This window comes from Ailuropoda melanoleuca, chromosome 17 (assembly GCF_002007445.2).
Source record: "Ailuropoda melanoleuca isolate Jingjing chromosome 17, ASM200744v2, whole genome shotgun sequence".
Taxonomy (NCBI): Eukaryota; Metazoa; Chordata; class Mammalia; order Carnivora; family Ursidae; genus Ailuropoda; species Ailuropoda melanoleuca.
In genome coordinates this window covers 13704822-13731122 of record NC_048234.1, presented here as the reverse complement: position 1 = coordinate 13731122, position 26301 = coordinate 13704822, and the positions used below count along the sequence as shown (strand labels likewise).

The 26301-nt window shown below is 40.1% G+C and overlaps 3 protein-coding genes across 7 annotated transcripts in view; 2 read left to right on the top strand and 1 right to left on the bottom strand.

Moving 5' to 3' along the window:
- CENPP (centromere protein P) overlaps positions 1–26301 on the bottom strand; it is a 234751-nt gene that overhangs the window by 123972 nt on the left and 84478 nt on the right. The window lies entirely within an intron of this gene.
- Positions 1697–11766, top strand: OMD (osteomodulin). Its single transcript, XM_011235352.3, has 3 exons — positions 1697–2021; positions 7440–8392; positions 9363–11766. The coding sequence occupies exons 2-3, from the start codon at positions 7453–7455 to the stop codon at positions 9689–9691; spliced, it is 1269 nt and encodes a 422-aa protein (XP_011233654.1). The 5' UTR covers positions 1697–2021; positions 7440–7452; the 3' UTR covers positions 9692–11766.
- Positions 18555–26301, top strand: part of OGN (osteoglycin) — a 23572-nt gene continuing 15825 nt past the window's right edge. The window contains exons 1-3 of the mRNA XM_002927690.4: positions 18555–18695; positions 19667–19915; positions 22143–22233. Coding sequence (XP_002927736.2) covers positions 18579–18695; positions 19667–19915; positions 22143–22233 — 457 coding nt within the window. The 5' untranslated portion in view covers positions 18555–18578. The remainder of the gene's footprint in view (positions 18696–19666; positions 19916–22142; positions 22234–26301) is intronic.

Here is a 26301-nt window from a genome sequence, read left to right as displayed (position 1 = left end):
GGCCTTTCTTTGCCAGCACTCTTCAGCTGTGAAGGTATAAATTAGCATCATAGAATAGAATTCAGACTTTTCATCAATTCGGTGGACTTCTCTCTTCGACTGCTGCAATTATACCCACCGAACTGAAACAGTGAACTATCACAATCACTTACAGCTTCTACTTTTCCTACAAGGTCTGACGTGAACCAACACTCCTCTTACTCCCCTGCCTCCCAACCTAAACCTCCTGGACACCATCCACCTCTTTCAAATTTCCTAGACATGAGTGATTCTAGGTGCTCTAGTTATCTATTGATAAATATTCTTTCCACATGTGTTAGGAACATGAACAACATAATCACAGCCACAAGTTCAAGTCACAGTGTTAAACGAGGAATTATATGAAAATTAAGCTTCTGATTTTAAGTTTATCTTCCAAAAGAACTATGAGGGCACATAAAATTAAATTATTGGAAAAATCACACAGATTTGCTCTCTCTTCCTTAGTATGGAAGCCTGAGGTTTAAGAACAAAGACTAATAGGAAACATATGGAAAAGATCAGTAACAAGATGAAATCTTGGCCCAAATACAGTCGGCCATGTTTCACATACCAGTGTCTCAAATAATAGATGAGATTTTTATAGTCTTGCCAACCATCACTTGAAACACAGCATGCTTTTAAAAAACCCAAAGTATAACAAAATAAACCCTGTGATTTCTTTGTAAAAATCTAATGGTAAACACTATTTGAGGACACAAAAACAAATTCCGGGATTCACTTTACCTTATTAGTTTCTACAAACTTTAAAGAGTCTTCCAAAGCATGAACTCAAAGTTCACTGCCAAGAAATACAAGTTAACTCTCTGTTTAAAATAAAAAAAACACACTAGTAAGAAAATGTAGCACTGAAGCAGTTAACCACTACTCCTCAGGAGAAAACACTCAGTGAGGAGATTTTCTAATCTACAAAATAAAGGCAACAGAAGTTTCTAATGCCATCTCAGTCAGTACTATAAACTTACTTTTATACGAACCTAAAGAGGCAAATTAGAGATCTACCCTCTGAGTGCAAGACACTAAATCCTATCGCCAGATTAATTTTTGTTTAAAAGGTTTGTAGCAGGCATTCTAGCGCATATATTTGGGACGAAGGAGAGAACGGTGACAGCGAACAGAAAAGAAGGTATAATTCTTCGTGTGGGAAAGTTATATATTTAATCTGTGTCACTAATGACAAGTCCCTTCGTTTAAAAAGTAAACTAGAGGGGCACCTGGGTGGCTCAATCGGTGAGGAACCGCCTTCGGCTCAGGTCATGATCTCGGGGTCCTGGGATCAAGCTCTGTGTGGTTGGGCTCCTTGCTTCCTTGCTCAGAGGGGAGCCTGCTTCTCCCTCACCCTCTGCCCTTCCCCCTGCTCGTGCTCTCTCTCTCAAATAAATAAAATCTTAAAAAAAAAAGTGAACTAGATATGCAAGCTATATGTTTCTAATCTTGGTTGCTTGTCTTCATAAAGGAAAGCCCTGGTGTGAACGTGAGGTTTCAGACAAGGGACGTTTTAAGACCATTCTTGAGTTCCACCTTAAGTTGCTGAGACACTGAGCTCCAAGTTACAGGGGACCTTAATTTGGAGAATTCTTTGGCATGAAAATGAAAATAAAAACAGTAATCAGTACATGCTGTTTCATTTAGTTCTGTTTGCCTTTCATATTAGAGGAAATTCTTGCCACACCTCAAACCAAAATTAAGGGGAAAAGAAAGGGAAGAAAGCCACATAAATCTGACCAACAGCACAAGCATCTCAATTTGAATCCACAAAGTTTTGGATAATGAAAAGAAATACATAATTTTAATTCAACCCAAGTGTTTTCCAAGCAGATTATATTTGCTTAAATTGCTACAGTAATTCAAGGACAGCCCTGTCTGGACACACAGTTACTGTGGATTTTTAAGAGACTCAGTTAAAGAATTTAGGAATATCTGATTCAATTTACAGGATTTGCAAATTCATCAACCCCTGAAAACTAAAGCAAACTCAACAGGTATGACGATAAAATAATTTTCGATTTTTTTAAGAATCTGTTCCTACTGTTAAAATTTTTTAAGTATATTTGATTTGTTTAACATTAAAATAGATAATAAAAGCACAATATTTGGAGGCAATATCTGATAAAAGCTACATTACAATTTGATTAGGAAAAATATTCAGAGAAAACAGTAATATAATGATTTTAATTTTCTAACTTAAGATTTACCCAATAAATAATCTTTGTTTAGATTTCTTTTTAATCCAGAATGAAAGATTCTTCGGTTAATGGCATCACTTTGTATCCTCTCTCACTCTCAACTTTAAATGACAAAAACTGGCAAATGCCTGTGAGCCATACATCTGGGCAGGGTGACAGATTCTGCTTGTAGGGAAGAACGATGATATTTGTACCGATTTCACTAGAAATTTTCTTAAGATTTCTCTGTTGACCAAATCCCTGATTGTAACATGTTTTTGCTTTCATTTGTCTTCTTTCTGAAACGGAAGATGTGAGTGCTTTATCTAGTACTAAAGGAAGCAGTTTCTTGAGTTCCAGTTAATTAAAATTTAAATGTATTATGGCTAAAAATAATTTTGAAACTTTCATATTTTTAATAGTAAAAGAGTCCTGCTTCCTTAGGCCCTGGGTGTAAAATAGGAATGTACACTTCTTTACTTTATTTATAGAGTTAAATTTAAAACTGCTTTGGAAAGAAATCTGAGTCCATATACTAATACTCCGGTTTCTTATATCCTAGTTACTATGGCATATCAACAAAACAATTGAGTCTTTAAAACAATAAAATGCAATGAGGCTTTCCAACTACTTTAAACTTTCCAGAACAAAGTTCGATCTCATTTTAATTAGAACTTCCTTATGAAAGCACAAGTGCTTTTTCCCAAGTAAGAGAAATGTTACAACATAGAAACATTTACAGCTATAATAGGAAAAATTCACATTAATGGATATTTTTAAAAATCGGTAACATATATTTCCTTTGCTTTAAAGATTCCTGTTCACATCTGTTATTTTTCTACTAGTCTTGTAACGGGAATAGCGTGCTGTGATGGGAGACACCACTAGGAGAGAACAGCCATGTTCTCTGTGACCGTGTCCATTTAAAGAAACCACTGCTGCAAAGTAACACCTAGAAATAATCAGCATTAGTAGCGATGACAAGCATCGCTGACAGGATGTAATCTGTAATTTAGTAATCCAATCATCCATTCAACAAATGTCTGAGTACTTATACACTGCGAATTGTACTAGATTCTGCCAGAAATTAGGTCAGGAGGTTTGACGGTGAGTGTACTGTTTTGCTATGAGCTACCCCATAGGGAATGAGGCATAAATTGTAGAACATGAAAGGCAGAAGTACTAAAAATGTGCTTTGCAAATGGCTGGGAAGAGATCAGCTGAATGGAAAATCTGGATAAAAAGAAGTAAGAGGTCATTATAACAGGGAAACTCACCAGGGATGGAGTGGAAGACCAAGGCGAATAGGAAATAGCGGGCGTGTGGATGGAGACAGGGTTGATTTCAGACCAGAAAACTGGACTTGGTCAAAGAAAGTGGGATCAAGCTGGGCTGCAGAGCCAAGGTCCTCAGGGGATGATTCAGAAGAGAAACTGTCCTTAGGGAAAGTCTGTCTTCATAGGTGGCCAAGAAGACCAAAAGCGGCCAACACTAAAGAATCCCTTTATTTTCAGGGAGACTCCCATAATGAGGTCTTGATCCCAAGTCAAAGGGACGCATTTAAGAGCAGGATCAAAACTATCACCCAGGAGTCCTTTTTCCACAATAATGTCTCTAATTGTTGAATAGAGTCATAACTTCCATTCTCAAATGTAAGATTACTAACTGATTATTGCTACTGTTCTTAATACAAGGATGAAATTCAGAGCTCTGAGGAGCAATGCTCATTTCAAAGTTCATCTGTGTAACAGTCGGCTTCCGAAACCCCCTCCGTCCCTGTCCACCCTCCGCCCCCGCAGCTGCATGCCTCTGTCCTTGTGCTTTTACGCATACCTTTGTGAGACACAGCAACCTTACAGTAGAGCCCTGTGGTGCAGAGACTGAAGGGAAGTATGACTGTACTTTAAAAAGATAATATGCTCACTATAATGAGCACCATAAATACTACAAATTTAACACATAAAATATTATCAACTAGTGAGTAAAATGTATAGGATGTTCTCTACCCATTCCTCCTAATCTCCAAAGATCTGGACCAAATGATATTACAAAGACTTCCCTGTCTGCCCCAAGCAGGATTAAGCCGCTGCACCCATGGCACTGGGGTCTAGGTGGTAAACCTTACTTCCCTTTGTCTGAGAATACGGTTTGCCATGTTGGGTCTCTCCATAAACTGTATGCTCTTTATAGAGGGGACCACATCTTCACATCTTCATCTCTGTGTTCCCCACCAAATACCGTGCTTCACCCCCCAGAAGTAATTGCAGTCCATCGTTAACTGAAGTAACTCAACTAAACTAAGTAACTACTACTATTTGTAAGGTGGTTAACTAGCCATGTGCACATACAATATCTAGCACAGGTCACTAAAGCAGCAGACCCAATGGGAGCTTCCCAGCGCCATGGGTTAGCCAGTACAGAACACTGCCCTTTGGGGTGAGACCACACTTCCCGCAGGACTTTCTCCTCCTTCACCCACTAACAATGCAGTGTGAAGATCATGGCTCAGCTACCTTAATGGATTAAATTAGGTGTTGATTCCCTGCATGCAGACTGCACAGGTCAGGATTCAGACCCCGAGATTCTGGTCCAGATTAGCTGCGACAGCCTTATTTTGCTCCTTCAATAGCTAACCACTACTTTCCAAACACCCTACTCTTTGCTGCTTACATGTTTTGCTCATCTCTTCTATCTGGAAATCTTCCCAGTCTTCCTCTATGACAACCCTAATATTCCTTCAAAGTTTAGTTCAAATGTCACATCCGCCATGAATCCCACAGATATGGAGGAACAATGCATGTAGTCTACTCAGATTTGTAAAACGGAACTTTGAGTTTAAAAATCACAGGTTGTTTTAAAAGATCAAACCATTGCTATTTTGACATATTCTGTAGGTAGGGATGAGACTGAATATAACAAAACGCTATATGAGTAAATGATTGTTTTGTTCGATCCTATCTTCTTGGTTAAAAAAAAAGGGCAGCAGCAGCAAGGTCATCATCCCAACCTGGTGGGGAATGAGGCTTTAGAGGCTTGTCTAGGAGCAAGGGAAAAGGAACGCAGTAAGGACATGTCCTGAGCAGCAATGAATGGTCATGAATTTAAAGTGACACCAGCTGGCTTGGTCTGTTTTCTCTCCACTTACTCTGCTGCATGAGTCAGGCTGCATGTAGACTGACAATTGAAGGAACAGGGTTGGAGTTTACCAGAAGAGTATAAGGATGAAAGGGGCCAGAGGGTCTGGGGCCTGTGCAAACAAGTGACAACAGTGATGGGCTGTGGGGTCCAGGCTGCTGAGAGGAACCAAGTGCACTGGGAGGTATGAATGAAGGGCAGTGAAAACACAGTGGGATCCACATATTTAGGTCCCAGTGAAACTGAGGAATTACTGCAGTCGGAGCTACTACGTGAAGTAAGTTATAAAGACAAGTCAGGGTGTGAAGGAGCTGCATGCTGGTAATGACAAGGCCCACGCTCTGGGTGCAGGGGAGGGAAGAAAAGATCAAGGGCCCCTGACTCTACTTAAATACAAACTCCAAATCCCACATTTACACGTAATTACATTCTACACATTTTTAGTTTCTGACAAGAAAATAACAAACAAAAAATCTAAGATGTTAGGGTCCAGGGTACAGTTTCTCAAATGGGGTCTGTCATAGACAATGACTTAAATAACTATTTTTTCAGTTATCCCAATGATGAAAAATAGCTTGTAATGACTCTAATGGCTAACCGGATAGAGTTAAGTCAGTTCATGACACACAAGGACACGTTACATTATTTCTCAAGAAACCCTGAATGAGAGAGGTACAGAAAAAAAGCCTCAGAATCAAAAAGATAAGATTCTTCTTTTATTTCCCCCCTTTTAACCTTTACCTAAATAACAAACTTATTCCATCTGGATCACTTTCTAATCTGCAAAGCACTTTTTTTTTTTTTTTTTTTTAAAGATTTTATTTATTTATTCGACAGAGATAGAGACAGCCAGCGAGAGAGGGAACACAAGTAGGGGGAGTGGGAGAGGAAGAAGCAGGCTCATAGCGGAGGAGCCTGATGTGGGGCTCGATCCCACAATGCCGGGATCACGCCCTGAGCCGAAGGCAGACGCTTAACCGCTGTGCCACCCAGGTGCCCCTGCAAAGCACTTTTACATGCATATCTCACATGACTGTCACAACCACCAGCTGAGATAAGCAGGCAAGCAATTAATTTCTCATCTTCTTGATGAGGCAAGAGGCAGACATGTTAAGTGCCTTGACCATCCTAAGTGACAGGCGGGAAATAAAGGTCTTCAGGCTCCTTGTCCAGTAGACCATCCACCACTCACAACTTCAAGTTAAGTCTTTCTCAAGCTGAGTGCTCCCTTCCTTCTTTAAATCATGCCCCTACACACCCTCCTACTCCCTTTACTGTGCGTGTCTTTCTGATTCTCCACCAGACCTCAGCTCCTGGAGACAAGACAGTGTGTTTTCAATATCTGTTTATCTAGGACTTCACTCAAAAATATCAATGGAAAGAAAGAAAAATGTATAGAATAACCTATTAGTGGCTAAAAGTTTGTAGACTATAAATATTGTGTGTTTCTGGGAGTTGAGGCAGTTATTTAAATGGAGTCAGAGACAAAATAATTGGATTCTGGAAACGGTTTCATGGGGGAAAATTTGAAGTCATGGTTAGGCTTGGACAGAAACACTAAGAGGAAAGACGATAGCTATTTTTAATATCTCAAGCTCTTGCATAAAAGGGAATGTTTCATGCTCTTCCAAGGGCAGAAAACCGCATCGACAAACAGAAGCTGCAGTGAGAAAATGTTGGTTAATGTTAACTAAGACTGAGAGTGTCTCCCCTCATAGGTAGTGACCATCACCGAAGGGACCAAATAGTTAGTGGAACACTCAGCATTTTTAGTGGAGGGAGTACCCAGCTTTGGGGTTAGGAAGGTCATGTTATCATTGTAAATCTATAGTAAGCAAGACAAACTAGGATTCTCTTCAAAGATGGCTATGTAGTCTAGTTCAATGCAAAACGTTGCCTTTTTTTTTTTAATTTAATACCACCTTCTTGCTATTTAAACATTAATTTTGGTTTGAGCATTGCCCATTTATTCTGGATTCTTTTATATGTTTCAGTACAGATATAGATATTATGCATTTTATGTAACTGTCAATTTACACAAAAATTATTCTAGGATTCACTCACTTTTCCCACAATTTATTTGCTTTCTCCTTGTAATAGGACAAAAAAGAACATGGGCTTTTTAAGTCTAGCATCTGTCCTTTTCTTCTTTTTTGGAGTCAAAGTATATTGCCAATATGAAAATTATCAATGGGATGAAGATTATGATCAAGACCCAGACGATGTCTACCAACCAGAATTCCAATTTAATCAAAATGAGGACTTTCAAGTTCCTTTTCATCAGTATATGTTAGGCTGTGCCACTGAATGCTTCTGTCCACCTGATTTTCCATCATCAATGTACTGTGACAATCGCAAACTCAAGACTATCCCGCGTGTCCCAGCACACATACAGCAGGTCTACCTTCAATTCAATGAAATTGAGGCTGTGACTGCAGATTCATTCATCAACGCAACTCATCTTAAAGAAATCAACCTCAGCCACAATAAAATTACATCTCAAAAGATTGATCATGGTGTGTTTGCTAAGTTGTCAAATCTAGTACAACTTCATCTACAGCATAACAATTTAGAAGAATTTCCATTTCCTCTCCCCAAGTCTTTGGAAAGACTTCTTCTTGGCTACAATGAGATCTCCAGATTGCAGACAAATGCCATGGATGGGCTAATAAACTTGACAATGCTTGATCTCTGTTATAATCATCTCGAGGATTCCATGTTACAAGAAAAGATACTTGCCAAAATGGAAAAATTAATGCAGCTCAACCTATGTAATAACAGATTAGAATCAATGCCTCCTGGTCTGCCTTCTTCACTTATGTATCTGTCTTTAGAAAATAATTCAATTTCTTCTATACCAGAAAATTACTTCAACGAAATTCCCAAACTTCAGGCTCTACGAATGTCACACAACAAACTACAAGACATCCCATATAATATTTTTAATCTTTCCAACCTTATAGAGCTCAATGTTGGACACAACAAACTGAAGCAAGCATTCTATATTCCAAGAAATTTACAACACCTCTACCTAGAAAATAATGAAATTGAAAGTATGTAAAATTTCATTATCTTTTTTTAAAGACAAAAACAATAGTATGTTGACCTTTTAATTTTATCTTTGAAGATTTTTATTTATTTGAAAGAGAGAGAGAGAGCAAGAGAGAACATGAGCAGGGAGGAGAGGGAGAAGCAAGTTCCCCCGCTGAGCAGGGAGCCCGATGCAGGACTCGATCCCAGGACCCTGGGATCATGACCTGAGCCCAGACACTTAACCCAGGTGCCTTATGCTGACCTTTTAAAGAATAAAAAAAAAAAAATCTATGCTTTACATATCGCTGAAAATAGTTGATTTGAAGTAGCTAGGGAAATGGCCAAAGCTGGCCTCAGAAAAGTGTGCTATAAAGTTTACAGTCTTGTCTTTTTAAATTTTATTTATTTATTTGACACAGAGAGAGAGAGCTCGCGCACAAGCAGGGGGAGGAGAGCTTAACTGAGTCACCCAGGCGCCCAAGTTTATAGTCTTTTCTTTCTATTAAATGTTATCACCTTGAACATTGACAAGTAGTACTGTGGAGTATATGGAAAAAATAGGAGTATTGAGTAGTTGGGACTACAGGTATTTTACTTTGTTCTTTTTGAGATTATTTCTACTAAGAATTTACTATGTAACAAATAATTGAATAGCCAACAAAGCCACCATTTTTTTCACATTTTAATTCCAGTATATTTAGCACACAGTGCTGTGTTACTTCCAGGTGTATGACACAGTGACTCAGCACTTCCCCTCATCACCCGGTGCTCACCAGGACAGGTGCAGTCGGAAAGCCATCACTTACTTTGATAACATATAATTCATCTGTAGTTTCATTTTCATTTTATTATTTGATTACTGTAAAAACTAATTAAACCTAATTCTACCTATAAGTATTTTAGTAAGACTATATCTCATATTTTAATAAAATCCAATGTAGGAATCTAGGCGTAATGCAGCAGGATTAACTTCTAACTTGTATTTTTCAGATATCAATATTACAGTGATGTGTCCATCTGTTGACCCACTGCATTACCACCACTTAACGTACATTCGTATGGACCAAAATAAGCTAAAAGAGCCAATAAGCTCCTATGTTTCCCTCTGCTTCCCTCATATACACACTATTTATTATGGTGAGCAAAGAAGCACCAATGGTCAAACAATACAACTGAAGACCCAAGTTTTCAGGAGATTTCAGGATGACGCTGATAGTGAAGAACAGGAAGATCACCAAGAAGGTCCAGAACAAGAAGAAACAGAAGAAAACACTGGCCCTCACTATTACGGAAGTCAAGAATGGCAAGAACCTATGTAGGTACACATTTATGATTTTACGCAATAGTGTTATTCAGTATTAATTTAAGTAAACATGGAAGGCTCACAGTAATATATCTAGAATCACGTATTAGTATAAGATCGGACTGAATTTAAGTTGTTGGTAACATTTGCATCATTACATAGGATTCAAACTTACTTAAAATGAAAAGTCTTTAGAAATATAAATTAGAATGACAAGTGGGAATAAAAAACTAAACTTTAAACATAACAGTACTATCAAGCTGAGGAAAAAAGGAAGTATGCCATCTCTAGTGGTGTTAACTCTTCTAAGAGTGATGAAAGCAGCAGCAGTAGAAGCCGAGAACTGGAGGAAGACAGGGCTGAGATGACTGGGCTTCGTTCATGTAACGGGCAGCCGTCCACTTAGGAGTCAACTATTTTCTTTGACCTGATCTCCAGAAAAGCTTTCACACTTGTATGTGAAATCTTATCACCATGACATCCACCTCCCTGGCCCTACCACTGAGAGCAACAGAAGATGCTTCTGATTTTCAAAAGAGTCCATTCTACTAAGGATCCAAGACTTGTAGTTTCATGAAATCAACTGGTCTTTGTTTTTCTCTCAGGGCACCAAAGCAGCAAAATTCTAAAACATGTATTTGGATAACTAAAAAACACCAAATTGTCTCATCACAATCCCTATTTTACAGATTTCAGCAATTGTCCAAAACAATCTGTCTTCCATTTTAACTGGGATAAATGTTTTTATAGTAAATTCGCTAGGGAAAATTTTTGTTGTTGTTATAGTTACATAGAGATTTGCTTATAAATAACTGCTTTGCTCACAAGGTTAACTTAGCACACAATAATACACCAGCATCATTCACTTGTGTTTTCCTACCGCGATAGAGTAGAAACCTGTATGTGCACCAGCGAGTATTCATTTAATTAGTGCTAAAGCTGAATGGAGTTCCTTTACAATTTGGGCAAGTTTTAATACCTTCTTTAAAGCCTTAGATGCACTTATTATTTAATCGATCACTTTGCAGTATTTTAAGTATGCCTTGTAATGAAGATGATGGTAGTGCTATGATGAGCTCTCCTGACTTACCAGCTCTCATTTCAGAGTTCCTCAGATAAGGAATAAAGAGAGATGGGGCAACCTGCACAAGGAATCCAAACAATAAATGTTGACAATGTGGAGAACAGGCCAGGACCAGAGAAGTAAAACTTTATTGTAGGAGTTTTCAAGTGGTGAGCATTTCACTAGAGATAAAGTGTAAAATGAAGCCCCTAGTGCTCTTTATTTCTTTGAGTAAGTTATTAGCAGAAACAGAACACCCACCTGTCCGCAAGGATAAGCTCAACAATTCAGAAAGAACACAAACAACACTCCATTCATTCACTTAGTTAACAGTCATCAAGGTATTTGGTGTGTAGGGCTTAGTAATAAGGGCAAGAAACAGAATGTATGTGCACCTGTGACAGCTTCAGATACAAGGGTGAGGGTAGCAGAGCAAAACAGTAATGTGTGGACAAAGCACACTTTCAACAGAAGTAAAAAAAAAAAAATATTAAGGACCACATCCCCCTTCATTGAAATTCTTAAAAATAGGCTCATAAATTTAAATATTATGAGCTAATATTTGGAAAATAGTATGGGTGTTTCAGGAGATAAAAGAGATACAACTATTTCTAAACTAAAACAATTTAAAATCTAATGAGAGGCCATCAGGGAAAGGCTAATGAAAACCCTAATAAGAGACCCTTTCGCACTCACTGGGAGGGCAAGAACCAAAGACAGACACAGAACGGATGTTATTAGCAAGGACGCAGAGAAAGCAGGATGCTCCCACACTGCTGGTGGGATGTCCAATGGTGCAGCTGTTTTGGAAAGCAGTCTGCAGTTCAAAATTTAGATTCACTTCCAAAGCAGCGATTCTACTCCTAGATATACTCAAGAGAACTAAACACATATGTTCACACAGAAACATGTAAACACATATTCAGAGCAGCACTATCCATTAAGAGCCAAAAAGCGGAAAGCACCCAATGTCCAGGAGCTGATGAATGGATAAATAAAATGTGGTATTTTATGTGTCACACACACAACGGAATATTGTTCAGCCAAGAGAAGAAACGAAGTACTGATACGTCACGCTACCACACAGATGAACCAGGAAAACATCTCACGAGGTGAAAACTCAGTCACAGAAGACTGCACATAGTATGACTTCATGTAAATGAAATGCTCAGAACATGCAACTCTATAAAGACAGAAAGATTCCTGGTTGCCTGGGGCTGTGGGGAGAAGAAAAGAGGAAAAGTGGGGAGTGACTGTCAATGTAACCAAAAACAGGGTCTGTTTCTGAGGGAATGAAAATGTTCTAAAACTGACTGTGGTGATGGCTGTACAAATCTAAAAATACTAAAAATTATTGAATCATATATTTTAAAAGGGTGAACTGTACAAGGTATGAATTGTCTCAATAAAGCTGTTAATAAAAAACTTAATGAAGAAAATAAGATCAACTCATTCTAACACAAGGAAGAAAGAAATACAACGCTAACGTGGCAGTAACTATGAAAGACTAAGGGAGCACAGATAGACATCTGAACTTCATTTCTGGTCAGGACACGGGGAAGTAGCTCGAGTTTTCCAGAAGGGGTGGTACCTTGACGTGTGAGTAGGAACTGATCGGCAGGAGTGGAGAAACAAGCTCCCGAGGTGAGGTGAATATAAAGACATGGTCATTACTTCTTTCACCTCTTGCACGGTTTAAAAAAAAAAAAAACCCTCCAGTTTTCAGAATTCTGGAACTTCTATTTTTTATCCTAAATTGATTTTTAAAAATCCTCAGAGAACAGGCTTTGTGAAGAATAAAACCGCATAGTTTAGCAACTGAAAACAAGGAATGTGAAATATGATAAGCCCTGGCAGAAGCCAGACTTGAGACTCCTAAGCCAGATGCCAAAGTAAGGTCCGGAACTCTGAAGCTCCCCTTCCCACGTTCCTACAAGGAAGCTGGTTCTCCTAAGGCTCCTAAAAGAATCAAGAGAATCGTATATGTAACAGAGCACTGAACAAAGTGCATGCCAGTTCCAGGTACCCAACATGTAGGATCTAGTACTTCAGCAGGGCCAGCCTAGCAGCCTGCTGGATCTGTGTGCCCCCAGATGTCAGACCTGGGTGTGTTCTCTGGGACCCTAGAAAGGAGCCAGCATCTCCGTGGGTTCCTACCAAGATTCTATTTGTACAAAAGATGAGTGAACAAGAGAGATTTTACTAAAGGTTTTTCTTAGGGAGAAAGTAGAGGGTACTTAAGTCCTACACCCCAAACAAACAGATTCCAGGTCACTATTTGCTAGTTCAGGTTTCCAGAGCACCCTTAGACAGCCTGCCAGGGCAGGGAACACAGCTCCCTCCACCCCTCACTGGGCACCGTGCCCTAGCTCCTCTGGCTGGAGTAAGGATATACTCCTCCAGCCTGATTGGAAGGAGTCAACTCTGCTCTGGCTCCTCCCTCCAAAGGGGTGTGTATGTAAATGGGTCATCCAGCTGCAGGGCCCAATGAGGCGGCAGGTTAACAACCAGTTTTGCTACTTGAAAATGGCCTTGAGGAACTCATTCGCACCCCAAGTATTTCTCATTAAAAAACAAAACGACACCCAATGCTTTCCTTAAGAGAAATGGAAGAGTAAAGTAAGTACTTCTTTAAGTAGCACATCAAGATCGCACAATTATCTACCACAGCTACAGACAAAACCAGTTGATCTGATAGTTACAAGGGGGGGGGGAACGAAAATTCATCTATTTTCTCATTACACTTAAAAGTATTAGCTAGCTACTAGGCTGAACTGTATTTGTGACCACTGACAAATCCAAATCACTTCATGAACTGGGTTTAGTTAACAAAATATATACGATTAGCTTTTAGAAAGGACATAAAAATAAAGGGTATTTCATAAATTTGGTCACAAGAAAACTGGCTGGGAATGTTTAACTTGTGCTTACATATTACCTGAAACACTCTACATTTTCCCTTTATCCCTCTGGTTGGGACCACTAAACTAAAATGCAGATGTGTACATATCATGTAACACACTTAACCAACCCCAAGGGGGGAAAAACAGAAGAAATAAACCTTGTCTCTCCTGTATACTTTTACTGTTGCAAAGAATTCATAGGACCCAAAGGACGGCTAGAACTAAAACCCTGGTTTCCTGATTCCAAATCCATTTTTTCCCCTAATTCTTGGAAATAAAGTAGAACAGCAGCTGGAAACAAAATTAAACCATAACAAGTAAAAAACCTAAAGTTTCTTATAGGTTCCGAATTCCGAAATAAATATAACTATGCCTAGCAAGTAAATATCAACTCATGGAAATTACATGGAACTTACATTACTTTATAGGCTTAGTTAAGCTGCGAATTCACTATACGGAGATTTACGTACTACTTGGAAAAACTCAAAAGTACAGTAAGTTTTTAACATGAATCTTTCCTCACATCAGGTCATAACTCCTCCTCCATTAAATTTCACCCTTTAGTCTGGTAAATACTTGGGCTCTCATCTTTATCTCACCTGACCAAATGACTTGGCTTCAGGCATTAGAAGATTTGAGATAGAGATCAAATCATAGACTTTCCATAAAATCCTAGAATGTTGCCTAAAAGGGACTATAAATAATCTAGTAACTCAATGATTCTCAGTGGCGGCAATTTTGCCCTCCAGGGTGCGATACTGTGATTTATAAGAAAGATATGCTAGGTCCTCACATTCATGGTTCCTGGCTCACAATTCCCAAAACCCCTGGAATTTCCAAAGCTTAGAGAGTGACTAAGGTGTCTTTAGTTATGTTAGTGTAGATGACTTTGGGGGCCCACTCAAGGGAGGGAGCTGGCTGCCAAGAGGACCAAGTCATCTTCAGTCCCAAGGCCACCTGCAATCTTGGGGGAGGGGGAGGGGCTGGAGGTTGAATCGGCCAATTGCCAATGAGTCAATTAGGACTACATAAGGAAGCCTCAAAAAAAACCCAGAAGGACTGGTTCTGGGGGGCTTCCAGTTGAACAGGAGGAGATGCCAGAATTGGGGTGCACCTGAAGCTCCTGGCCTTCCCTAGACCCTGCCCTATGCATCTCTTCAATTCACTGTGGATTCAGATCCTTTGTCACAACCTTTAATAAACTGGTAAACCTAAGTGTTTGGAACTTCCAAAGCCGGAGTTCTGGTAGGGACAATTCTCTGTCCAATGGCCCTTTGTGGAGCCTAGAATGGGGCCTATGGGAAGAGCCTGTGAGTGCCTCCCAGTGCGGACTGCAGGAACTCTAGACAAGAGAATGAACATTTGAGGGGGCTGACTACCTTGCTACTGGACATTATTAATTGAAGCCACCCCTAGGACTGAAGGACTTAAAATGGTCTTGAAACCTGAAATACCATGTTTAGGATCATGCTGGAGGAACTCCCTAATGGGGATGGTAGTGCCTGGGGAATGCAAGGAGGAGATTCTTATGAGCAGGGGACCTCTTTCCCGCCCCCACCCCAGTCCCAGGACTGATTCTGGAGCTGCACAAGGGGCTGCTGGACTCTACTGTCATGTGGACAGTGCCCTATGGACAGCCCTCTACCAACAAGAAAGAGCTGCCTGGTTTAGGGACAGCAGTTCCAAGATGAATGGACAGCATCCTGTCTGGAAGGCTACCGCTCTGCCTGAAGAATATGAAAACAGATCAGCATGGTGTGCTGAACTGCATGCTGTTTTCCTAGCGGCGATGGTGGAACAGAACAATATTAAGAGCCCCTCTGAGTGGGTTTTTACTGACTCATGGGCAGTGGCCAATGGCCAGTCATATGGTCAGGCAGGATGGTAATGGAATCTTGGCCTATTAAAGGAATGTCCATATGGGGCACAGTCCTATGGAAATAACTGTGGGTATTAATGTTGGACATGTCAATACCCACCAGAAAACCTGCCTTCTGGTTTTGGAAGATGAGTGGATCTGACATGCATCTATCCCCACATGCTCCCTAGAGATGGCCACCGGGGTCCATGATATGAGTGCATGTGGGGGACTGCAGCAGTGCAGAGATGGACTAAAGCTAGAATCTCTTGCACCCTCTGAGGTACCAAATGCCAATATGATCTGTTCTGGCAACAAGAGAGACAGAGACTACAGGTGGCTGTGTGGCAGAAACCCTGGTGGGAAGGTTCTGAACGTGGCTGGCAACTCAGTCTCATGTGGTAGCCCTGGGGGCTCTCAAGGGGTCCTGACAGGAAGAGCTACCAACTCTGGACCGGGCTTTGCTGACCTGGTGATAGATGCAAATGCTCAGAGAGATACAGAAAACCAGAACAGAAGATATTCCACTGCCAACTGTCATCTCCTTAGGCCAAGGGACTCACATAATGTCCAACAACCAGCAGAGAGAAATAGAGGAAGAGTTTTATAGAGAACTGGAATGAGCAATTAAAACACTGGTTGTCTAAAACGGGGAGATAAAAATAGGAGCCTTCACAAGTGTGCTCACACTCAACGTGAACGTGAGTGGAGCTGAAGGAGTGTCCCCACTGGATACAGTCCTGTGTTTTCTGGCAGGTCTGGAAAAGCAGGGGAGAAAGGGCTTCTGTTCTTTCTTCCCCCCATCACCTCAGCTTTTCTTTTTTTCCCTAATGGATGCAGCAGTAACGGGACCAAGGGCTGCAAGCAGGGATGCTTCCATGTTTTCAGCCTTTCTGTCAGAATTTCCAGATTTCCAGGGACCACCCGGCACAAGTGGGGCTAACAGTGAGCGCAGCCACACTGCCTGGTGGCAAGATGCACCTCCAGTTCTGCATCTGTGTAACCTCACCTGAACGGAAGTGGGCTGAGGGGGACGGACTCGCCACACTAGCACTGCTGCCTACAACCTGGACCAGCACGGCGGCCAGGCCTAACATCCCTTCCCGAGATGGGAAAGTTGGGGTACAAATACAGAGAACAAAACGTAGTAGGTAAAAGTAAGGGAACGAATAAGTAGGTTATGTGATGAGGGAAATCCAGTATTTCACTGACACCTCGAGAGAGGCTCAGAGCAGCTCGATTGTACCAGATGCCTGAAGGGGTTACTGAGACCACGTTACTGAGACCACTCCTGCACTTAGAACCTCACCAGAATGCACAGAAGCCTGCAAACCTGAGTGGCCTTGCCCTGGGAGACATTTTCCTAAGATATGATGATGGACTGAACAGTTATTAATGACTGAATGGGATTCTGGTTGTGCACCAGCATCTGTCGACTTTTATCACTGCTTGGCTGTGAGGGATCCGCATTCAAGGACCAGGGGGCAGAGTGTCGTACTGTGATTTATAAGAAGTATGTGTTTGGTCATCCAAAGAGACAATGTCTTGAGAAAATACTGGTTGTCATGGCTAATGAGGGTGAGGGGTGGAGGATTGCTACCGGCATCTAGTGGGCAGAGAGCAGGGATGCTGCAAAATGTCCTGCGATGCACAGGACAGTCCCCACTACAAAGGACTACCTACTCCAAGATTTCAGTAGTGCTGAGGCTGAAAAGCTCTGTAGTAACTAGATTCTAGCCCAACAGATAGACACTGAGGTCCACAGAAGTTAACTTCTTCAAGATCACTGCCAACCAGGGAAGTGCTCCAGGGGAGAAAGGGAGTTCAGGAGCCTGAATGCAATAAAACCGGTGTCATCCTACTCCATGGATGAACGCCAATAAAACTGTATTCACTGGTCATGACTTCCCAAGGAAAGACGCTATACTTCACAGTATAATTTTCTGTGAAAATTACAAAGGATCACGCTGTGTCGTCAGTAAAATACCCAATCTCCAGGATTCTCTAAATCTGACATTTAACATCTATCCTGTTCACTTTTCAACAAAACTGCCACATTGTGCAAAACAAATCAGTATTTGCTGTTTCATTATTAGATATGTTCAAAGACTCTAAAGTTTTTATTGTATCCTTAAAGCCATAAAATTGACAATTTATATCAGCCCAAACCAGAGAATACCACAAGTAAATGTAAAATAATTCACATTCAAATAAAATCATGAGCATGCACGTCCTAGTTTTCCAAGCTTTAATTTGAAAGCCCCTAAGGACAATTTTGAGTAGAAAAGAGAATAAATTGGTATTCTTTTCTATTTTGTAATAAAATATTTATCCATACCCATATTAATTGGATTTTTAGTTTAGAGGAGAAAGAAATGTTACCTTGAATGCTGAGAGCACCGAAGAGTGATAAAATGAAAGTGAATCTTTACGATGGTCATATAGTTATCTAAAATACCATTTACGGTTTTAAAAATCAAATTTACAAAAAAAAAATTTCTTATAGTTTTCTTAATTTAGCAAACAAAAATATCTTTTACTATCAAACACCAAATTACAAATCAAATGTATTTCTTAAAAGCTGATTTCTCAGACTTGGATTTTTATTATATGTAACTAAAATAAAGGGGTGGGGCCCCAACTGATTAAACTGCAAGATAATTTATGCTAAAACTAATTTTTACATGGGAAATTTCTTGGCTATATACTAATTATGGTACTGGAGCAATATTTTTACACCCCATAAAATTAAGAGCACAGACTAGGTGTCGGTTTGGTGTTTTATTTCATTGAAAAAGCAGAAGTTTTATCTCCTGGGAAAGCATTAAAATAAAAAGTATGACTTTAAAGCTATGTAATCATCAGAAATAATATTCATGAAACCTTAGTGCTCATTACGCAAGGTAAAAACAACACGAGCTTACGGTCCTTAGCAGGAGCAGACCAAGCACGGCAGTTGCAAATGTTTTAAGCACAGCTCTCCAGTACAACACACTACATTTCACCCCAGAGAAAGAATGTTGGCAAGGATCTCCACCACATGCAGACTGCATTTAAAGCTGCTGGGCCCTGAAACTCCATGCAGCAGTTTGAAACTGATCCACAGCCTTCCTCCTTCACCTACCACTTGGGGCTAATACACAGGCATGAACTTCTATTGAGGAAAACCACAAAAAGCTTCAAAAAAGCTACAACGGTAGGCTCTTCTTTCACGTATTATTTTAAATATCATTTGTTAAGATGTGATTCATCGAACAGTCTTGATAAATGCAAAGGCCACCTCTGATTTTTTAAGTTTCAGTTACCTTGAACAATTGTTACAAGCACTTAAATATGTCACTGCATAACTTTAACATCCCTACAGGCAAGAACCTTGCTGCAAAAGTCACAAAACCAGGCTTTTTAGTCACTGATTTTCTGACAAGCTGGCATCTACAATGCAGCACCAGCAACTTTTAGTAATTCTGTCTGAAGTTACTTAAGAAAAAGTCTGAAATGTGCATCAATGATAAGCCTAAGAGAATCTTCCCCCTCTCCTTCCCCCAAATCCTTGATTAAATTCTATATTTTGTCTAGTCTGCAATACTGTGTTTTTCATAGTTTAAATTTAAAAAGCAATGCTATTAACTAAAAACAATGATATCAATGAAAATTACAAAACTAAGAAAATTAAAGTACGGCTTTTCGTACATGCTTGATCACCTAAAAGTAAGGGTTAAGGACTCCTCTTCATGTTAAATTTAAAGTTTAAGTGTTAAAACTCCTGGAACTTATTTCTATTCACACCATTACAAATCAAGAGTTCTTATAAAATAGCAAAGTTGAAATACGATATTTTTAACTCACATGAGACAGGATCATGAGTCTTCATTTTAACTATTTATACTACAGGTATCCTAGGATTTCGACTGCATACAAGTACCTTTGTTTAAGGCACCTTATTATTAACAAACTGAAATTATCAACATTGCTTGGGTTTTGACAGAAAAATAAAACCACTTTCTGAAACTATTTTTAAGAATGTCACTGATATGTGAAAACTTCCAGCATCTAATTAAAGATCACTAAGGGTTAAATACTTGTTCCCTGGCCCCTACTGAGTACACCCTGCCAAAAGTCCTCTAAGCTTTTAAATATTGCTTCGATGGTCTGCGTTTTTACTTCCAGGGAAAAAGAGAGCATTGTCCCACCGTCAGCAGGCCACTAGCTTATTCACTTCCAGTCACCTTGGTTTTTGCTGCAATGAAGGCTCTGCAGTCTACATGTCTCCTGCTCCTGTTTGTGCCTCTGATAAAGCCAGCACCACCAACTCAGCAGGACTCACGCATGACCTATGATTATGGAACAGATGATTTTGAAGAAACCTTGTTTAGTCAAGATTTTGAGGATAAATATCTGGATGGAAAAAATATTAAGGTACTTTATTTCTACTCTAAATTTATCTTCTAAAATAGTCACCCATTTAAATGCATGTTTTTGGTTTTTTAATGTGTCTGATAAGGTAAGGGGAAAGAAAAAAACACTTTAAATGACTGAAAGTAATTCAAAATAACTGTCCCCAAGATTATATTTTTAAAGTACGCATGCCTCCCAAATTAATAAAAAGAATCTATGGTAACCAAACAATATCTATAGCAACCAACACAAAATTTAAGGAAAACTGAACTTTAAGATGATCTCTTACTGGTTGAAGATTTATAAGTAATGTTACATAATGTCCTATATTTGTGTATTATATTTCCACTAAATAAAATAGGAAAAATGTGTATTAGGAGAAATAATCTTGGATTACCAGCTTAAGGTTTATTATTTTAGGAAGAAGTGATTCATGGAAATAAATACTGCTTATTTTGGTGTCTATAGCATTTCACAATAGCTTACATATGCCAACTATGCATGGTACCAAAAGATGAGAAACTCCTCAATGTGGGACTTAATTTTTAATCAGTTTCAACAATTTAGACTCTATCAATTTGTACCAAGTGACTGTAACTGTCCTTTAGCTAATACTCTGCAGGGATGACTTCATATCACATCTTTCATACTCCACTTGCATGGGCTGAGTAATTACTTGTGGTTTTCTTGGCACACAGAAATGAACGCTGGGTAAGGAAAAAGTTAACGCAGCACATAAGTATCTGCTCCCGCCTACTCTGTGTGTGTGTGCGCACGCGCGGGTGTCGTGCACGCGTGCACACACAAGATGGAAAATGAGAAATGCAGCCAAATATATAACAAAGTTGATTGCTCGCTCTTTCTTTCTTTAGCATCTTTCTTTCTTTCTTTCTTTCTCTCCCTCTCTCTCTCTTTCTTTTGTACACAGAACCAAATGTTAACACTGTAATTTCTTTCAATGGAGTAGGTTAATATGCTAGCATTATTTTTATCCAACATTAAGACAAAAATGATAGGTATTACTAGTCACTGCTTCAGAATTTTTTTAAAAAGGCCTATCATAACAATAAGCTATTGGCTTATATCGATGATTGGAATCTCTCAGATAAAAAAAATAATTTCAAACTTCTGTGGTCCCTAAAAAGTAGTGAGTTCTTTGCTTTTTCTCTTCACATTGCTTTAGAAGTCTCTGCTCTTCATAGAAATGTAGGGACTAAGGTATTTGTGGAGTGGAGAAGAATTCAACAGCACTTACTGCAGAAGCTCTGAGTGGAAGGGTTGCTTGGGCAGAACCCACGTGGGAGGATCAAGGAGTCAACATGAAGATGAAAGGGGAACACGTTTTCAGAGGGTAGAGCCTGGGGCCCCACGCAATCTACATTAGATCTAATGGCAGAAAATGTTCCCTCAGGACAGGAAAGGGTGATACAGACCCCAGGGCTAACAGTCTGGACAGAGGGTCCCAGTGGGGTGGATAGGGAAGGGCCCGGTGTAGCGCAGGCATGCAGGTAATGATGGGTCACTTGCAGAAGAGGCCAAAAGCTTGCTCAGTGCCCCACACATGCGATGTGACTAGTGCTTCAATCCTGCTGAACATGGTAGAACCTAGCATCAGGAACTCAATTAAGACAAGACCATAAAGAATAATTAGAAGACCTTCCCTCAATAAAGATGATCTCATTTCAGGTTCCACTTCAGAAAAACTTTCATTCTGAGTCACACAGTTCCCTCCAGCTCCCATTTAGAATTTCAATATATTCAACATTTAGGAGGCACTGAGTTCAGCTTTTGGAGATTAAATAAGTAAATAAATAAATAAATAAATAAAACAGACCTGGTTCTTGTACTCAAGGAGTTGACAGTCTGGAGTGAAAACAAGCTACACAAACATCTACCTTACAAGTTAATGAATGATGAAATGGAATTATGTATAAAATCCTACTGCAGCACAAAAGAAATGCCACTAACTGTGACCATGAGGAGACAAGTGCTGTCTGTGATCCTAAGGGTTTTGGGTTTTTATTTTTTTTAAGATTTATTTATTTATTTGGCAGAGGGTGGGAGAGGGAGAGGAAGAGAATCCCAAGCAGACTCCCTGCTGAGTGCAGAGGACCCTGAGATCAGGACCTGAGCCGTAACCAGGAGTCAGATGCTCAACCCACCGAGGCACCAAGGTGCCTCGTGACCCTGAATTTTACAGTCAAAATTAGGCTTCTTCACATCTGATCAATTTTAATTTTTCCAATAGGAAAAAGAAACTATAATACCCGAAGAGAAAAGTCTTCAATTACAAAGAGATGAGCGTGTAACACCACCACCCCTCAAGAAGGAAAATGATGGTAAGTGTGCATACCCTCTCATCAAATTATCTCAAAAGGCGCTTTAATAAATAGATTATGGAACTTTATTCCTTATCTCCACTGAGAAAGTCAGCTGGTGCATTGAGGGTGCACATCGGCTGCTACCCCACATTACGAGTGAGAAACATGGACAGGAACATTCAAGAACAACCAAGTACAAAGTGTGTGCTTCTGTCTATATAAAGTTAATTCCAGTAACAGTGATTTAAAATCAATGATCTGCAAATACTATGTACAGCCTGAGGATAAGGGAAATAAAATGAGTCTTAACTTCAAGAAACTTACAGAAGACACAGAGATGGCTAAATACATAAATATTTATAATATACATTTCTTTGAAAACAATAGAAAATGTATAAATAACAAAGTCCACCTTAATAGCTCCTGTCTATTTGGTTTATTTTTGCTCTGTCAAAAAACAGTATTTTACATGACAACATGAAAAAAAATCGCATACTAACTGGAAAGACATCTCTCGCTCCTGGATAGGATGACTCAGGACCATAACGATGTCAGCTCTGCCTAAATTGGTAACAATAAGCTTCTTTACAAAGCTGGTAAGGTTGCTTCTCAAGTACACGCGGAAAGATCAAACCTGCACGAACAGCCAGGGAGTCACTGAGAACTGACGGGTATCCGCAGGAGCCAGACGCACCACACGAGAACATACCTTACAGTCTCTATGCTACAATACATGTGATACTGGGGCACGAGCAGAATAGGAAGTTCAGAAAAATAATACTGGAGAAACTCAGTGTATAATAAAGAAGGCATTATAAATCATTGAAGCACAGATGGTATTTTTAAAGATTTTAAGAAATCTCTGCACCCAATGTGGGGCTCAAACTCACACCTGCGAGATCAAGAGTCCAATGCTCTACCAACTGAGCCCGCTGGGTGCCTTAAAGGTGGTATTTTTGAAAAAGAGTGCTGGACCCTGAAACTAATATTATACTGTATGTTAACGAACTGGAATTTAAATAAAAACTTTAGGGGCACCTGGGTGGCTCAGTTGGTTAAGACTCTGCCTTCAGCTCAGTTCATATTCCCAGGGTCCTAAAATCGGGCCCCACATTGGGCTCCCTGCTCAGTGGGGAACCTGCTTCTCCCTCTCCCTCTGCCCCTCACCCTGCTTGTGCTCACTCTCTCTGTCAAATAATAAAATCTCAAAATAAATAAAAACTAAAAAAAATTTTTTAAATGGTATTGAACAACTGAGTAGTCAACTGAAAAGGAATAAAATTAGATCCATACTTTATACAGAAAAACAAATCCCTCATTATATAAATTAGGGTCTAAAAGTAAAAACTGAAACCATGCAAATACGAAACGATAATCTGGGAGTGGGATGCCTCAAAATTCAGAGAAAATAATAGAAAAAAATCAATAAATTTGACTTAATGAAATCAGACTTTTTCATGGGAAAAAGCATCATAAATGAAGTCAAACACAACTGAAAACTGAGAGAAATAAAGTTAATACCTCTAATTTATAACACATAAAAATCCAGGAAAAAGAAACTGACTAAAAATCCACCGGAAAAACCAGCAAAAGATATGAGCAATTTAAAAAGTGATATAAAAATGACCCTTAAACATATGGAAAGATGTTCAGTCTCACATATACAGAAATAGAAGTTTAAATTACACTGAGATACAAATTTTTAACCTATGTGATGGACAAAAACTAAAACTGTTATACCAAAATATTCCACTGACAAGGCCATGGGGTGTTAGAGACCTCTATATAGTGCTGGGAGGAATACAAATTAGTATAATGCTTTTGGACAGGAGTTAAGCAGTATCTAACAAAACCAAACAAGCATTTACTTTGTGACATAGCAATCAACTTCTAGGAATTTACCCTAAAGATATACGTCCAAAAGGAAGAAAATATATCATCAAAGCACTACTTGCAAACGCAAAATTGTGGAAACAATCTAATTGTGCATGCACTGAAGAGAGGTTAAACAGAAGATGGTAAATCCATGCAAGGGAATACTACGCAGTTGTAAAAACGAATGAGGAAGATCTTTACAGACTAACAAGAAGTGAATTCCAGAATATATTAAATGAAAAAAAAGTGCAAAAGAGTATCTACAGTATACTGCCCTTCATCCAAGAAAGAAAGAGATGTAAGAAAACATACATGCATCAGCTTACTTGTGTGAAAAGAAACTCAAGGAAAGGTAATTTAAAAATGGAGACTCGTTACTGACCAGTCATAGAAGGGACCGGGGGTGGAAAGGAGGGAGAGATGGACGCCGGGAGGCGGGGGACAGGAGGGTGTGGGACTTCTCTGGCATGTACGTTCTGTGTAGATTTGATTTTAGAACAAGGTTATATTTGACACAGGTAAAGAAACAAATACATTTATAAATAAAATCAGCAAGGATAAGATAAACAAAACAAAACTGGTCTAGAATTAGAAAATTAATTTCATTTCAAATGAATAGCACAACACACTAAAGGGAAACAAATTTAATCCAAGTAACCCTTAAACACAGTATTTTGACTACATACCTCAGGCTAAAGACACAACAGAATGGACAAATACTGAAATTCCAGTGAGTAGGCTTGTTTTCCACTGTGTTACAAGTCACCAATAATGAAACTGTCTACAGTGTGGCCTAGCACTGAGTAAAATATTACACTGGATAGAGAGAGCCAGGTTTCTGAGAGCCTGGTGCTACACATGTGCTGGGGGGAGGCCAGAGTGAGTGGTGGAGAGCTGGACTGGATTAGAAGATGCTGGCGCCAGCTCGCGGTTTGTACACAGAGGTACTGACACGGGTACAAGTTCACCTTGCTTTACTGACCCCACAGACACCGCACTGTCTACAAGCTGAAGGTTTACGGCAATCCTGCCTGGAACAAGTCTGTGTTCACGGCATGTCTCTGTGTCACATTCTGGGGACTCTCACAATATTCCAAATTTGTGTGTTATTATTGTATTTGTGACGGCGATCTGTGATCGGTGATCTTCAATGTCACCACTGTAATTTGGGGGTACCACGAGCAGTGCCCATATAAGACAGAGAACTTAACTGATCAATGTCGTGTGTGTTCTGGCTGCTCCACTGACGGGCCCTCCCCCATCTCTCTCCTCCTCCTCGGGCCTCCCTATTCCCTGACACACGACCGTGTTGACATTAGCACAGTTGATAACCCTACCATGGCCTCTAAGTGTTCAATGAAAGGAAGAGTCACACATCTCTCACTTCCCATCAAAACTAGAAATGAGTAAGCTTCGTGAGGAACACCTGTCGAAACCCAAGACAGGCCGAAAGCTTGGCCTCTGCTGCCAGTTAGCCCAGTTACGAACGCAAAGGAAACGATCTTGTAGGACACCGCAAGCGCTACTCCAGCAAACACTCGAATGATGAGAACGTAAAACAGCCTCCCTGCTGACACGGAGAGAGTCTGACTGGTCTGGACGGACGCTCCAACCAGCCACAGCATTCCCTTCGGCCCAAGCCTCACCCGGAGCAAGGCCCTGACTCTTCCGTTCTGTGCAGGATGAGGGGGCGAGGAAGCCGCAGAAGAGAAGCTGGGAGCCGGCAGAGGTCGGCGGGGCTGAGGAAGGAAGGTGTCTCCGTAACGTACGAGTGCAAGGTGAAGCAGCGAGTGCCGACGGAGAAGCTGTAGCGAGTGACCCCGAAGACCTAGCGAGGAGAATTCACGAAGGTGCTCGCGCCAAACAACAGATTTTCAACAGAGATGAAACAGTCTTCAATCGGAAGATGCCATCTAGGACTTTCACGGCTAGAGAGAAGTCAATGCCTGGCTTCAAAGGTTCAAAGGACAGGCTGACTTTCTCAAGAGAGGCTAATGCCGCTGGTGACTTGAGGTGGAAGCCAGCACTCTTGCCCACTCTGAAAATAAGCCCTCAGCAGCCATGCTCACTCTCCCCGCCTANGCTCTCCCCGCCTACGCTCCTTAAATGCAACAACAGAGCCTGGCGGACAGCACATCTATTTACGACACGGTTGACGGGGTATTTTAAGCGCACTCTTGGGACTTACTGCTCAGGAAAAAAGATTCCTTG